General features: G+C 35.3%; 4 protein-coding genes across 4 annotated transcripts; 1 reads left to right on the forward strand and 3 right to left on the reverse strand. All coding sequences in view use genetic code 12, as the record gives it.

The window, feature by feature from the left end:
• Positions 1–9,375: 9,375 nt before the first annotated feature.
• On the reverse strand, positions 9,376–9,696 carry DASC09_029780 (uncharacterized protein; the record flags this gene model as incomplete). The annotated part of the gene is made up of 1 exon (XM_064996581.1): positions 9,376–9,696. One exon carries the CDS (start codon positions 9,694–9,696, stop codon positions 9,376–9,378), a length of 321 nt encoding a protein of 106 aa, XP_064852653.1.
• A 2,460-nt stretch (positions 9,697–12,156) lies between these two features.
• TIF5 (translation initiation factor eIF5) lies at positions 12,157–13,338 on the forward strand (the record flags this gene model as incomplete). The annotated part of the gene is made up of 1 exon (XM_064996582.1): positions 12,157–13,338. The coding sequence occupies one exon, from the start codon at positions 12,157–12,159 to the stop codon at positions 13,336–13,338; it is 1,182 nt and encodes a 393-aa protein (XP_064852654.1).
• A 159-nt stretch (positions 13,339–13,497) lies between these two features.
• On the reverse strand, positions 13,498–13,926 carry DASC09_029800 (uncharacterized protein; the record flags this gene model as incomplete). The annotated part of the gene is made up of 1 exon (XM_064996583.1): positions 13,498–13,926. One exon carries the CDS (start codon positions 13,924–13,926, stop codon positions 13,498–13,500), a length of 429 nt encoding a protein of 142 aa, XP_064852655.1.
• A 218-nt stretch (positions 13,927–14,144) lies between these two features.
• Positions 14,145–16,484, reverse strand: DASC09_029810 (uncharacterized protein; the record flags this gene model as incomplete). The annotated part of the gene is made up of 1 exon (XM_064996584.1): positions 14,145–16,484. One exon carries the CDS (start codon positions 16,482–16,484, stop codon positions 14,145–14,147), a length of 2,340 nt encoding a protein of 779 aa, XP_064852656.1.
• Between the last annotated feature and the right edge of the window lie 234 nt (positions 16,485–16,718).

Raw genomic sequence — 16,718 nt, forward strand, 5'->3', positions numbered from 1 at the left:
ACCTCTTCCAAATTCTAAACCTTGGTACAAATTTTCGCCGATTACTAATAAACATCTTGAAATCAGCAACTGCTTCCATAATGATCAACAACTTTCATGGTCCGCTATTTAAGTTAGCCTCGGGCACCTTACAGGGCAATCCAATAAGCCCCAGTATCTTTCTCTTGGCCATACAACCTTTATTAGAAAATATTCAAACAAAAAATCATGGCATAAAATTAGAAGTCCGGAATGAATTGACCATTTCCATGCAACCACTGGGTAAAGACTTTGCCATCCAGAATCCCATGAACCCCGATATCCTGATAAAGGTCACAGCATTTGCTGATGATGTCACCATATTTGTAAAAGATGACACTGAATTATTCACCACCCTCCAATACATCAAGGACTTTGAAAAATATTCAGGCAGTACCCTTAGCACCGATAAATCCAAGCTATACCATACAGCCGAATATCATCGCACCTTTGGACCCTTGACAAAACTACCCTATGAACAGGTCCCTGTCTTTACCTCCACTCCCTCAATAGTGTACTTGGGTATTCCACTAAACACACCACTACATCAAGATCAGGTATTGAAAAACATCAAATACAAATATTATCTCACACAAATGCACCATCTCAGCTTAGCGGAAAAGGTATTGGGGTACAATACTTACATTATCCCTAAACTCTTATATCGTGCAATGCATCAGCCCCTTTCTAACTCTACCACCACTAAGATTGAGGAATCATTTCAACACCTTTGTCGCAGGATTGGCAGCCTATCCCTTTCCACCCTCAAAACTTCCACCCAGATGGGAGGATATGGAATGCTCGATCTCAAAAACCACTTCCTATATCGGTACGCACACGTCATATACCAACTACTAACATCCCTGGAAAAATATTTATATCACCAAATCTTGAGATATAAAATCCAATACGCCATTAACACCCAAATCCAAGTGGAATCTCTACTTGATCAATACCAAAAATCTCAACTCCATCCAGAATCTCACTTTCAAAGAATTGGAAGTATGATTGACAGAAACTCCATCCAAACACATATATGGTACTTTCCGTTACTTGGCTACCAACTCTCATATCCTGGCAGCTCCACCAAGAAAATTACCCTTTCTGACATTGTCAAAAGCAACATTTTCTCACTAGAAGAGAAAAAATACCTCAAATCATGGTCGATTTTATTTGATCTAGAGAACCAGGGAAAAACAAGGTATCACAGATGCAGAAGATTGAAGATTGAAGATTGAAGATATCCAGGACAATTTAGCAAAACCAGTACCAGAGAAATACAAGGCCCACCATCAAAAAATGTTCACTTTTGATTTTAAGAACGGCAGCAAACAGGAACAACTCAAACGAGACGTCTCCAAAGCATCAACAACATTGACCAAAATCACATACCCCCTGGAGCCACAACAAAGAAAATTTTGGAAACAGATTAACCAGATCAAAAGGTGGGTACCGGGTTCAATGGAGAACCTCCACCTCATGATGTTGGGGCTCACATTGTTCAAATCAACAAATTCCCGTTGCCATGTTTGTAATTTTCCTCCAGAAAATTGGAACACCAACCCCAGGGATCCTGACCATATCAAGCAAGCCTACATCACCCATTACTACATAAATTGCACAGTATCAAGAAACTTATGGAAAATATTAAAAATGGGAATATCTCAAACATGGGATAACATCATATTGCATCAACATCAGAAACAAACTATGATAAAATTGGATCGCTTCGCTTATTACATTGAAAAATATAATAGGGTACGAAGGTCAAATAATGCAGATTGGACTAATCAATCAATGAAAACATTATTATATCTTATTACAGCGGTCTACTAAAAAATTAAAATAACCATAAAACAAAATAAAAATAAAATAAAAATAATATTAAAAATAAAAATAAAAATAGTCAATATCTTAAAGGGGGTTTTTAGTGAGTAGAAATCTCACACTGTTGAATATTAATTTAAAAAAATTGAAATTCTTCGTCTTTTGAAGATTTTCCTCCTCAAAACCAAGAACAAGTTTATATAATTATATACTTATGAGATTTAATATAAATCGAAATTATTGGAAAAAAAAAAAAAAAGGTGGTGGCGGTTAATATTAGGTGACCAGATCAATATCAAGAATAAGAGAGACAGCAGGTCCATACTCAACCAGGTTATAAATCTTCCAATGTTCACCACAGCGGAAAAATGTGCTTTTGTGGCTTGGTATAAATTATTGTCCAAACCAATATCTCAACAACAAACATTGAACCCAATGAATATCAAACACTCAGACCTTGCCAAGTCCATTCAAGACGGTATACCAACTATCTATCAAATGAAGATCCCAAAACTGGTCATGGAGTTTGAACACAAACAGGGAAGCAAGAAAAAAAGAGCCAGAATTGATAAACATAAATTATCCACCACTTTAACCAATATCCAAGAAGTCACCCAAACGAAACAAAACTCTTTCTGGAAGAGACTCCACAAATACCAACATAATAGCCCTGGTTACTTTGAAAACATACACATATTCCACTTAGGTGCTGAACAATTTTTTTACCAACATAGAAAATGTCACTATTGCGGGCTCGAAACCGTCTCTCAAGACCAACAACATGAATCACCAGAACTCCAAGTCAAGATCAAAATGACCCATTTCCTAATTCAATGCCCATTATCAACCGAGTTATGGTCAAGATTGAAAATCCCAATTCCATTAGCATGGAATAACTTAATCGCTCCCAATCATTCAGAATCAACAATCAAAAAGATCGACCGCTATCTATGCTATCAACGCAAACTCTCACGCCTAAGATATCATAACCAAATTGATTGGAACACATCAATTAACAACTTGATTTATATCATTACTACTGGGAGCTGAATAGTCGATCAAAACAAACAAGAAAAAAAAAAATTAACAAAAACAATAACAAAAAAAACATTTTATTTAAATACTAATAATTATCACTAAAGGGTTTTTCACCATAGGATATGGTTTTCCCTAACATATATAATGAGCATTAGCTTATAAGATTTTACATAGATATATATAATTATATATTTATTAATAAATCGAACTTTGAAGGAAAAAAAAAAAAGGAATCTTGTCTTTAAAAAAAAAAGGAATTCAATTCTTAAAGCAAGGAGTGTGAGGTTGTGAGAAAGTTATAGTATTTTACTTACCTATTAGAAAGACCGGCATGAAATGCCCGGCTTGCATGTTATTTAGAACCTCTGTGACTCGTTAATATACAATTCATTCATTCACCAACTGATACTTATCCATTTTTGTCACCATTCCCATTTGAGATTGCTGATGAAAATTTTCAATTGACATATTTGGGGATAACTATTGGGCCATCAGTGACATTTTGGCCCGAAACATTGCAGCGTGACCTCTATATCAAGTACAAGTTATCAAACATGACCAGCTTGCTGATTCAATCAAAAATAGAAGCATTCAACACATATATTGCCTCTAAGTTCTATTACAAAGAACTACACCAACCTTTGTTACCCAATCAGTTGAATCAAATTGACACATCGATTAAGTTATTGGTCAAGCAAGATACACCTATTTCTTTGAATACACTCAAGACACACAACAACAAAGGCGGTTTCTCAATGATTGATTTAAAGTCTCAACTCCAACACCGAAGAGCCAAAATTTTCCAGGATTTGTTTTTGGATAATCACACTAAATATAACCAGATATTACGTTTTAAAATCCAATCAAGTATCAATAACATCATTCAAAAAACATCACCAACAAAATCACCAAAGGATGACTATATCAAAACTCATTATTGGTGGGTGGTATTACTTGAACTAGCGGATGACATTGAGAATACCAATGATTTAATTTCCTTAGAAGTTATGAATAGCAGCACATTCTCAGATGCTGAACGGACAGCGTACTGGGATTTCAGAAAAGTTCTTGGTATAAAGAAACGTACAATCAGGTTGAAGCCTATGAAGATTGGAATTGAAGATTTAAAAAATTCAATTGAAAAAGGGATTCCTGAAAAATATCAACAACACATTCCAATTAGAATTAAGGATTTTGACCATACTAAAGGAAGTAAAAAACAAAGTGAAAAACAAGATGTCAACAAGATGTCAAAAACACTCAAGGATATTACTGGGGTGAATCAGAAACAAGTTGATAACTTTTGGCATAACCTCAAAAAATTCAACCAACATTTCCCGGGGAAATATCAAAATATTCACATCTTTCATTTGGGCATTGAAAATCACAATTACGTAAATAATCATTGTGACTATTGCAGCAAAAAATTAACCAGATATGATGAACCCCAATATGCCCCAAAGGAAATTCAATATGAAATCATGAAGCACCATCTTATGCTTGCTTGCAATTGTATCTGGTGTGTTCTATTGAGCCACAATTGATACAATGTAAGTATTTAGTGATAACTTTAGAAACAATGTTGTCTTGGTGGATAACCGGGATTTGTTTTCCTGGTTCCATTTCCAAGTAACCATAAATGTAACGATTTTTAAGCTCCTCATTGGGTCTTTTAGTCATGTCACTTTTAATCACTGAGAATGATGTTGGTTCAATTCGGGCTAGGTCAAGCACTTGTTTGATGGTAGCATTGACAAAATAGTCGGGGGTTGTTTCCAAGGCTTTTATCTCAATCAATTGGATTTCTTTATCATTCTTGTTGATATTGATGCGTGGCTTGTAAGTGGATTGTTCAATGTCAACACTTAAATGGCTAGTGACAAAATCAATAAATGCATTACGTAACTTTTCATTCTTAGTTTGTAGCTGACCTTTCAATAATGGGATAAGTGAGGATTTGAGACAAATAGTTTCATTTGAAATAAACAAGTAGTTTTGAGCTTCAATTAAAGCTTTCTTGATGAAGTTGATATCATCATTATCATTCAAATCAGTTTCAATGTTGGTTAATTTAACATCGATTAATTTTTGGAAGGCATCCTTTATTGAACTCAAATGATCATCAAGCTCATACTTCCGGTAGACCTCAGGTGGGATAATAAATGACATCATGATTTTTTGTTTATCTTGATGGCTCATAATAAATTTAATGTAATCCTCCTCTGCAATATTAGATTGTTTCAATCTTGAGAATTCATTAATTAAATGGGAATTTGTATAAAATTTGAAAAACTTTTCAATGGTGTAGATTTTGACAAATTCTTGATATTTCTCTTCAACATTTTCCACTTTTTGTGTGTCAAATCCGAAAAGTGATCCCCTCATGCCCTTTTCCTTAATAGCATATTCAAGGACATCTTGGTGTTCGAACTTGATTGATTTGAGATATTTAGCCCATTTAAAAACTCTTTCAAATTTGGCTAAAACATTTTTAAAAGTGGAGGTGGTGTTCATAATCAGGGTCCCCTGTTGGGATGCGCCTTTAGAGCCCGAGGCGATTTGGGCGTAGGATCTGCTGAAAGCAGCAACTGGGGCTGGCTTAGTTTTTTTTGGGGTTTTTTGGTTTTCAGAGTTTTTTTTGGTTTTTTTGTTTTCAATTTTTTTTTTGTTTTCAAAGTTTTCAGTAACAAAATCAATAGAAACAGAAGGTTGTGAATCTCCTTGAGATTCAATGGTGGCTTGATTTGACATATGCATGTCGACGCTAGTGTCACCTGCACTGTCAAGATTGCGATCGCAATCAACTGGAGAAACATTAATTTCCGGGGCTGGGCGGTGGGCAATATCAACATCAGAATCAGCATTAGAGGCCTCATTTATGGTATTAGATGGGGTTGCAAAGGTTTCAGCAGTATTTAAAAAAGTATTGTCATCTTCCTCAGTGATTTCTTCGTCTGAATGTGGTTCATTTCCGTGTTTGTTTACATTGTTTTGATCGGTTGGGTTGGGATTTGCATGATCTAAGTCAACGATAATATCAGAAGAAACCAGGGTTTCTTGAGAAGGTGGATCATTTGTTGGATCAGTGGAGTAGTTGGAAGGCTTTGGAATTCTTTTGGTATTATTAATACTCATTTTAAACTTTTTAGTGTTTTTTTTTTTTTTTAAAGGCAAAATTCAATTTTTTTTTTTTTTTTAAAGTCCCTATATATTTAACTACTAAGAGCTATATTGGTCATCGCACTTTTTATGTACGGTTATTATGATCAATTATGCGCAGCTATGGCGACTTATTTGGTGTTCTCCCAATATTTTTGGTAACCCGGGAGTTTGGGTTGGAAAATGCAATGTTTTTGACTTGTAGCAACCTGTCACTATTTTTTTTAGTGAGGAGGAAATCCTCGAAGGACACCAGCGACGCAACCTTACCGGTAGTGTGAGATTTTTACTCCCTAAAACCCCCTTGTATCTTACCTTCAGAGTGGTATTACTCCTTACTCAGTTAGGGTACTGAACGTGACCTGGTGAATGAATGAATGAATGAATTGTATATTAACGAGTCACAGAGGTTCTAAATAACATGCAAGCCGGGCATTTCATGCCGGTCTTTCTAATAGATAAGTAAAATACTATAACTTTCTCACAACCTCACACTCCTTGCTTTAAGAATTAATCACATCACCGGTAAAAAACTCAACAATCAAGATTATTAAGGAAAAAAGGTGCAATGTGAAAATATGAGATGAAGTCACTAGTGAATTACCCATCACTAGGAGCTTCATGAACTGAGATGGAGGTCTTTGTTGAGGGGTTTTGGCACTATATCTCAAATACTAAGTATTTTCAATGTAGTGACCATCAGGATTCTGGGGGGATAATAAAGATAAAAATAATAAAAATCAATAGAATGATTAGATCCAAGTAAAAAATAATTCAAATAATCAAATAGACCAAATGATTCAAATAAGTCAAAATTACCAAGTAAACCAAATAAACCAAATAAACCAAATAAATCAAAACCTGGTGTTTTTTTTTTAAGATGGTGTAAGGGTGTTATAATTTTCTATGGATATCTAAGTTCTTGAGATGATGTAAATATATCAGTCACTGTGGCCGAGTGGTTAAGGCGATGCCCTGCTATGATTTAAATTGTCAAGCTGTTAGGCATTGGGATTTTCCTTCGCAAGTTCGAATCTTGTCTGTGACGATATTTTTTGTGTGCTCTCTGCGCACCACAACTCTTTTTTTTTTCTCCTTATTCAAACCCGATGTCATCTCTCAACAATTGTCGTGATTATTTGTAGAGAAAAAATCTGGTATTATTGTCACGGTGTATTTTTCTGCGTATTTTTCTGCGTATTTTTTACCATATTTTGCATTCATTCACTTTCTAGTGTTTCTGTACCCCGCTGCATCTGAATCTCATGAAGAGTAAAACGATCTTATAGCATTGTTAGTAACATAAAAAAATGCGTCATATGTTCAAAGTATATAAGGTATATAATTGCGTCAATCTTACTTATTGTGATTGCTAGTATGGCCTGGCACATGCATTTCACATTCTCGCTGATAATCATCTATTTAAGCTCCACTAACCTAGAATCTTGGTGACCATCATCTTAATTCATGAAAAATTCATTATTAGAGGGCGTGGCCAGTAATTCTGGGGACACTGTATTAATTCTCGGGAATTACAGAACTAAATGACGGAAGGAATGCAGCGCATGATGTTAAATCAAGACATATGGATATTACAGCTTCAGAAATATTGAGAAGAATGGCCATACTAGAGATATATAACTTTCCAGAAGGCATTTAAAAGGAGCGACTGTAACAGCGTTCATTAATTTATACATAGAATTATGCTCTTGATGATGTGACTACAACCATGGAGCAATAATATCAGAAGATTGCCAATGCCATCAGATATCAGACGATAGAGTGATCGAGGAAAATGAGGCCTTAAGGTACCAGAAACCATAAATTTACCGCTTTGGACAGATTTTTTTTCCGAGCTTCAAAAAATCAACTAGTTTTCCATCCGCTACTGATTTCATTTTAACAAAATTTTGAAACTCAGCTGATGGTTTGAAAATTTCAAAATATGAGACTGTTCACAATGATTTGGAACATGCAAAACCGCAATGTCTATTAAAGAATAACAGTGGGCCGATACTTATCGATATAAGTTTCAAGGTTGCCAACCAAAGATTACAAGAGTCATGAAAATATTCACTGGAATAATAGCGCCAATAATTGTAGCTGAAGAGAAGTTAAAGATGTGATTGATTGGCTGCAACATCTTATGTAACATATACCACCAGCATTGTTCATTGATTACATAATCATTTACTTATTATCAGATCTTTATGTTATTCCTTGAATATTATTTTTTATAATAAATCAAGTTAATATTACAGCTTAGCCGATATTTGTGTACAATTGTAACTTTTTCCGCAGTGAACAAACGAGAGTCCCATTAGAAAAGATTCTACGAAACCTGGAATCAATAGCAATAGCATATGATGAAAGATATCTTTTATGGTTTCAGGCGTTGGTCTGTAATTCTTTTTTTCCCTCTTTTTTTCTCTTTTTTTTTTTGTTGTGCATTGAGGTTACCAATACGTGGATCTTTTGCCTCATTTTGACAGTATAAGGGGTAATATACCCTATAAAACATGATAATCACTTGATCGTTTATTCACTATTCACTATTCATTCAGGTACAGTATCGAAATTTATTGCTGGTAACATGAAAGCTTATTTTTTTCCTTATTTATTATTAATGAATGTAAAACATGGTTTTGTGGAAAAAGAAAAAATCCATATCCTTTTTTAACTCTTGCTCCACACCAGTGGAAGCTTCGGTAGAGGCTTTTCCACGTTTTTAAGGCTTTTAGAAATTTGATAAATCGATATTATTTTCTCTGAAAATTTCAATGACATCATCATCAGAAATGGTTTCCTTTAATGCTGGCAAACTTCATTGTACTCCTAGTTCGATATTTCCCCTAATTTACATTTTTCCAAATTATCATTACCCAACGTCAACAACTCATCACACTGACCCCTTAGGATAAATCTCTCTAATTCTAGGAAATTTGTCAAATAAATAGGGGTAAGAACTAGGGAATCGATGATGTCGAGCTCAAAATGCTGCAAACGTGGCGCATTGATACCTTCAAATTCCTACTGAGGATCTCCAATAGGGAAATTGATACAGTGGTTGAACACCGCTAATTCAAGTAAATTTGGGGCAGCGAAGTTTTCCAAAGTCAATTCGTTCGCGAAGTCGACACAGCGATAATGTAAACTTTTAGTATCTAATTTACTGTCATTCAATGAGAATGAGGCACCATCACCTACCGCTCTTAGATTAAGACATTTCAAGCTCGGTAACCATTTAGATAAGTGGTTTACATCTTAACTGAAATCCTCCAACTGCTCATGATAGATCTCAAACACGCATGTTAATTCAGTTATCATCCGTTTTTAGCTTTCCAATTTCTCCAAGACTTTAAAGCCATGAATTTGAGCCATTTTCAAACTAATTAATGCCAATGATTCCAAGCTCATTTTATTGAAGACATTAAAGTAATCTTGAGATCTGTTATCGTATTCCTTGAATTTTTTTATATCAGAATACTCTAAAAGTAAGAACTTCAATTTGGCAAACCCAACGGCTCGGATCATTTGTAAAATATTCAAACAATTGTAGATTTGCAAGACTCTCAAGCTATCTTTGAAATTATTAAATTTTGATTGCAGTTTTTGTGAAATTTCCGTAAATGGAAAAAGATGCTCTTTCAACATTCATGAAAGAGCTAAAATCTTATTTGGATTTCTTTGCTTCATCCTCCTCATCAAAAGTAACATTGAATAGCTGCAAACTTTTCAAGTTCTTGATATTTAATAATAGGAGTTTTACACTCCTCAGTTTTTTTATCGAGTTTAGTGCCGAGCTGAGGGACTAAAAAAAGGGGAACTCAATGATCTGATACACATAGATTACTGATCTTCTTAAGCGGAGAACTCAATACTTAACTACTCAAGTGATTACAGGAACTTCAAGCGGATGTTAAGCTTCTTTGCAGCCAGCGCGCACGTCTAAGTCCAAGAATAATGCAGTTATCAGCAGCGAAGAAATACTGTCCTGGAGTAGATACAATTTGTCAAGACCTGTTGTAGCTTGTTTCATGTTAGGATACAAAAATACTCCGCAAGGAAATTTTTTTGATTAATGAAATATCATGCCTATCGAAGATATTGGAATTCAAAGAAACCACGACTTGCAACATGTTTGAGTCTTCAAGTGTTTCCAACATTTTTCCCACCTTGAAATTTCGAGTTTTCAAGCCGAATGACTGCCACACTAGTAGCTGCTTCCTTGAAAAAGTTAAGGTCTTTTAGCTTTTTATTGATTTCAGATAGTGAGAGAGAGAGGAAAACTGTCTGACGACATCATAAATATCACATGGATGGCTTGTCACTGACATTGGATAAAGTAATGGTTATTTTTGTGGAATATGGTGAAAAGATTATCTGGTATGAGAGGAATTATTAACCAATTTATACACAAAGAAGGCAAATGCTAGAGCAACACAGTGATTAGAACCTTCTTGAATTTTCTTTTTTTTGAGAAAGGGTGATCCCCACAGCTCTTTTCAGCGGTACAAAAGATTAGGTAATCATTTTATTGACAATTATCAATGTGATATATCGAACATAAAAGGCGATGGCTAATCAAATATCACTAAGATAAAACATGAAAGCCAAGTATTTTTTTTTTTTTTTTTCAGTACGCTGTAGGGGGAACTTTACAGAAGTAATGTATTCTAAGATAAGGCATGGTGGGTACTAAGTTGTCTGTCTCACTGAAAAAAAATTGTCCACAGTTTTCTAATTTTCTAGATTATTAACATTTAAATCCCATTGGTTACTATAAAGCATAAAGAATAATTGAACTCTGGGATTCCGGTCTATGGACGTCCGCTTGTTACCATATGTTTCTTTTATGTCTCAAAGACCTTTTTCTCCCGAATCCCTCACTAATTTAATATTTTACGTGAGGTTTTCATTGATGATACACGTAATAATATTAAAAAAGCAGTCACCAACCTGTAGACATATTAAAAAAGCCACATTTTTCCACCTTAAGGTAAAACTGACAAAATTTAATATTTTACTTCTAGAAAATGAGTGAGAAATACTTCCTTGTGACTATGTTTTAATATGAATATTAGTTTAACAAACTTTTGCTCATTCAAGATTGTAGATACTATAACAGTAGAACTACTTTTCTTCAAAAACTCCTTCATATCTTGCTGCTATTGTAATAATTTCACTGACCGGGAAGACTAAAGTTATTATTTCAAAACACCCAATGGTTTCTCATAATATAAACCAAAAACATCAGTGAGATTAAGCCATGGGACTGCCATCTTCCAGATATGGATTTGGGATATATTTTATGAATGCCAAGATAACATTGGTACAAGCTTAATAATTTTTGAGGGCTAGATACAATTCCACTGAAACTACCAAAGATACTAAAATAAAGTTGGAATGGGTCGGGCCTCCAGGAAAAGAAAAGATTCGCCATAAAACAAGCGTGAGAGTATCTAGTTTATTGCCAATACTTTCTTCCGTAAGGATTGGTTATGAAACACGTATTAGAGTATTAAGGATCACGTTGAAATTTTAATAATCACATACTGGATATGGGCTAAGAAATTCGGCAAAACCAATCGTTAAATATTACTCAAATAGTGGTCGTTCCAACCTGATTTATTGTTTTGGTTAGATCTGTCGCTCCGGCGAGAATTAGGGAGAATTTTGAGGTGCTTAGAGTTGAATTGAGCAAGGGAGATTCCAAGACCTTTATCCCCAATGATTTAATTTAACTTTCCCTTTCTCACAGAGATCCAACTTGATATCATTAAAATTAAACTGCTAATGATGTGGTTTTATGATTGTAAAAAATAAGAGTAAGTAGTGACTTGGGTCATATCTTGTTGTGTCCATAGATTAATTTCAACAATTGAGATAAAGCTTGGGAGGAAATAGAGCAGGATTTAAACATAAGACAGTACAGAAAAGGAAGGAAAAAGTGAAAGTGATAATATCTAAGAGGAAGAGATATCATGATAAATATAAAAAGGTTACCCGACAGAAGATGCTTTTTTAATCAAACGAAATTTTGTCAACGAAGATGATATTATAGATCAGCTAAGGCTAAGTGAACCAAAGAATCTACACAAATATAAGATAGAAATGTCGTTCATCAATATCTGCCGTGACAACACCGATGTGTTCTACCGTTACAAGATGCCTCCTATTCAATCCAAGATTGAAGGTAGAGGTAACGGTATCAAAACCCTTATTGTCAACTTGACTGATGTTGCCAAAGCTTTGGCCCGTCCTCCTTCATACCTCGTCAAATACTTTGGTTTTGAATTGGGTGCCCAGACTTCCATGAGTGAATCTACCGACCGTTATTTGGTTAATGGGCAACACGATTCTGCTAAGTTGCAAGACACTTTGGACGGGTTCATTTCCAAGTTTGTCCTCTGTGCCTCTTGTAAGAACCCGGAAACAGACATTATTGTGAAAAAGGGGGATATTCTTATTAGAGAATGTAAAGCTTGTGGTAAGATCACCGATATTGATCCAAGATCCAAGTTGAGCTCTTACATTATCAAGAATCCACCAAAGAAGATTGCCAAAGGTACTGCCGCCGCTAACGTTGGGGGATCAACCATATCAGACTTGGTCGATGACAACAAGAAGGAAACCAAGGGAGAAGCTGTTGAAGGCCAAGATGAAATCGAAGCCGAAGCCTCTGCTTTGTTGAAGAAAAAAGTTGACTTGAAAGATGACGACTGGTCGGTTGACATGTCGGCAGAAGCTATTGCTGAAAGAGCTAAGAAATTATCACTTGAAGATGGTAGTGCTGCCGTCTCTACCAACGCTAAATACGAACAATTTGGTGAATGGCTTGTCAGCTTTGGTGATGATAAGTCTAAATTACCTTCTGACGTTGAAATTTTCAAGAAGATGAGTGAATTGAAGATTGACCATGATGAAGAAACCTGTCAAATTCTTGGTCAAGTTTTGTTTGACGACAATATTGTGGAAGAAATTAAGAAACACGAACAATTTTTGGATAAACTTCTTGAGACTGAAGATCATGAAAAGGCCTTCCTTGGGGGTATTGAAAGATTGTTAGGGTTGGAAAAACCAGCCTTGATTGCCAAAATGCCAAAGATTTTGTATGAATTATATGATGCCGACTTGGTTAGCGAAGAAGCAATCAAGAAATTCGGTACTACTGTCTCTAAGAAATACGTTGGTGACAAAAAAGTCTCTAAGAAGGTCAGAAAGGCTGCCAAACCATTCTTGAAATGGTTGGAAACCGCTGATGAAGAATCATCTGATGAAGAAGATGACGAATAAATATGATTTTTCTATCATTTTTCCCCCCTTTCTCACATTCCCTTGATCATCTTGTATAACATTAATGTCTACATTTACTTTCACACGCTTTACTTATATGTTTAATTATGTATTATTATCTACATGGGCAGGAATTTTTTATGCTCCAAATCACTGTAATTAGGAAGATTCTTCTTGCTTTTCCCCCTGTTCTATTTTCCCCTGCTGTAATCTCTCAAATTCTATCTTGGCCAATCTTTCAGCTTCTTGTTTAATTCTGGCATTTTCATAAACTTTTTGTGAGATGTAATCAGCGAGCCAGGCCACCACAAACGTCGAAATACAAACGTACATTCTGAGCTTGAACGATATGCCACACCACCCATTATACATTCTCTTGAAAATCCCTGGTTTCGTCTCAGTAGGAATCTCTACTGGGGTCTTATCAGACGAGCGGATCGTGTCTTTAATTGGAATGGCAGACTTTTTTGATTTTTTAGCAAATGTCGGTTGAAATTTGGCGGATTGCAAAGAAAAAGTGCTGAATCTCGAGCGAAAAACTGGCCTTGAAGCACTGACAACACCTGTGTTTATTATACTTCTGAGCATTATTATTATTATTATTATTTTTATTATTACTATTATTTTTAAATCAATTATTTCTTCTCTAAAACCGATTATCATTTTGATTCCAGAGTTTTTTTTTCCTTTGACAAACTGCGTAGTGCCTTTATCAGAAAAATGTCAATATGATCTACGATCATCGCCAGTAAAATTCGGTTATAATATACAATATTTATAATATAAACACATCTAAAAGTACTACATCAATCTTCATGAATCGATGTTGTGAAAGATGATTTCGAAGGAATTCTATACAATAGCCCTGTGGATGTGATGGTACTGCTGAAGCTGCCATGCTGACGCCTGCTTCCTTGCTTGGCTTTGGAAAAATCTTCTCCATGATTACTCATGCGTCTCTTATTTTCATCATCTTTCTGCCTAATGATATTCAAAACCTCACCAGAATGGTGATCACCAAAATGTGTGATATAAGGTTTCGCAATGACCGTGCTGGAAGAGACCTCTGAAGTGACTTCCAATGCATTGATCGGATTAGATATCGATACTGTTGGGGAATCAACCATCAATTTCGGAGACTCATTTTTACCAGAGCCTAATAGTGAGGTGAGGATCGAAGTAGCATGTAATTTTGCCGGCACTTCAGATGCAGGGGTCAATCTGCTCCTAGTAAATGAGGCAATTGGTGATCCTGATACCCTGAGCATGAATGGATTTTCTGGTTCCGAAGAAGCATTGTTCTTTCTAATGGATTCAAATTCATCATTTTCTTCATTACTGAATATATGGTCCACTTTATCTACTTTATCATTCTTGCTTAACCTTGCCTGTCTTTCGCAGTTTCTTTTATCCAACAAACTTTCAATTTCGTCCATGTGCTCCTTTGGGCTCATTACTCGTTCTTCCGATGGACCATTACATTTTCTAGATGAAGCTTTGATGGGAGATACCTCAATGAGTGACGATTTCTCATCAGCAGAGGTCTGTTTCAAATTATCGTTTCTTTGACACTCTATATTTGCCAATTCTTCCTCGGAAACAGGAGCCCCAATATATATGCTTGATTTTTCTGATATTACTTTCTCATTAATATTTGCATTATGTGTAATGTGTTGTATTTCTTCCTGATGTTCTTGATCTCCTTTATCCTTGTGACTTTTTTGCTCCTCATTATCTTGGTTTTCTTTATTTTCCCCAACGGCAACTTGCTCTTCCTTTCCAATTTTCTCTTCTATTCCCACTTGTTCTTCAGTCCCAACTTGGCCTTCAGTATCGGCTTGCGCTTCACCTTCATTTTGTTCACTTTTGCTCCCTTCTTCAAAATTATCACCATCTTCCTTGATTTCATTATTATCAAAAGAAGATGCATTTTCAAACATTGTAAATTGACCGGTATTGTCATTCATCGTTCCATCCATCTGCATAGTATCACTTTCAAACTTTGAAAATGACTCTGCAGTAACATTGTTAGAACTCATGATATTCTCATTGAATCCAAACAAGCTCTGCTTGAATTGATAAATATTATTTTCTTCACTAGGGCTTTTCTGAAAACTATCCAAATGAGCCACTCGTGGAAACCCAATTTTTGGAGTGCCATTTCCACCACTCACCTCCAGCAAGCGCAGCTGGCTATTATTATTAGTCTGAAACTTTGGTGATTTGAAGTATTTAAAGCTATCATTAATGTCTATCATATGTACCGAGCTCGATGACATATTATTTATAGCACCATTTACTTCCTCTTGATCTTGAGCTTCTCGCACTTCTTTGGGAGAAGATATCTCTCCATCTTGGTTATCAATAGACTTTTTTCCACCATTCATACTGACTAATCCAGAATCACCACCATGATCATAATCATCATCAGCATCAACGACAACAACAACAACATCATCATCATCATCATCATCATCATCATCATCGTTTCCTTTACTGCCTGGATCACTATTGTTTCTCGTCATTAGCTTGGATATTAGAGGGTAGTGGAAACGATTAACTGAATGTTTACTGGTCAACTTCTCTTGCTCAGAAATCAATACTTTATCCTCCAAAGTCTTTAAATCACTTAGAAGTCCCAATATCATCGTTGATGATTTATTTGTCAAATTGACTATGTCTTCAAGGTCGGAATCAAGCGAGTTGGTGGTAGCAGGCTTCATTAGGTTATTCTTATTCTTTTTGACGACGATATCCAATAATTTCATCCTGGAGTAAAGCAAATCAGTCTGCTCGTCGATATTATTAAGGTCAAGAAAAACCTCATCATTTTGATAGTTCAACATTCGGTTGATCATGTTGGAAAGATCGATCCTGTAAGTTTTAGACGTCAGGATGAGAGAACTTATCAACTCATTGAGTTCAAAACTCAAGTGATCATTTAAAATCGTGGATAGTTCAAATTCCAGTACCACTGGTAACGGGATTTCCGGCATTAATTGGATATTCTCAATCCTGAAATTTGTTAGGAAATCATCATTATTATCATCATCATCATCGCTTCGATTGTTGTTCTTGTTTTTGCTTGTTTTGCTTGTGGTAGAATAATAATTTAAAAGATTCTTAGAAGCAGAAAGAAACCCCATCACCCACTTTATTTTAAATGGTGAAATAACCAGTCCTGGTGTGTTTAGCGCTCTTGAATATTGTTACTTATTCTGGTGGTTGGTGTTTTGACACCTTTTGACGGATTAAATTTGTTGCGCGTGATTTTTCCCAACAGTACCAGGGTGCAACACCCCTACAATAGTAAACAATTATTATATTATTGCAAATTATTCATTAGCATATTGCGGTATGTAGCATAATTATGTCTATTT

Source organism: Saccharomycopsis crataegensis (genome assembly GCF_037102585.1).
Source record: "Saccharomycopsis crataegensis DNA, jcf7180000000083, whole genome shotgun sequence".
Taxonomy (NCBI): domain Eukaryota; kingdom Fungi; phylum Ascomycota; class Saccharomycetes; order Ascoideales; family Saccharomycopsidaceae; genus Saccharomycopsis; species Saccharomycopsis crataegensis.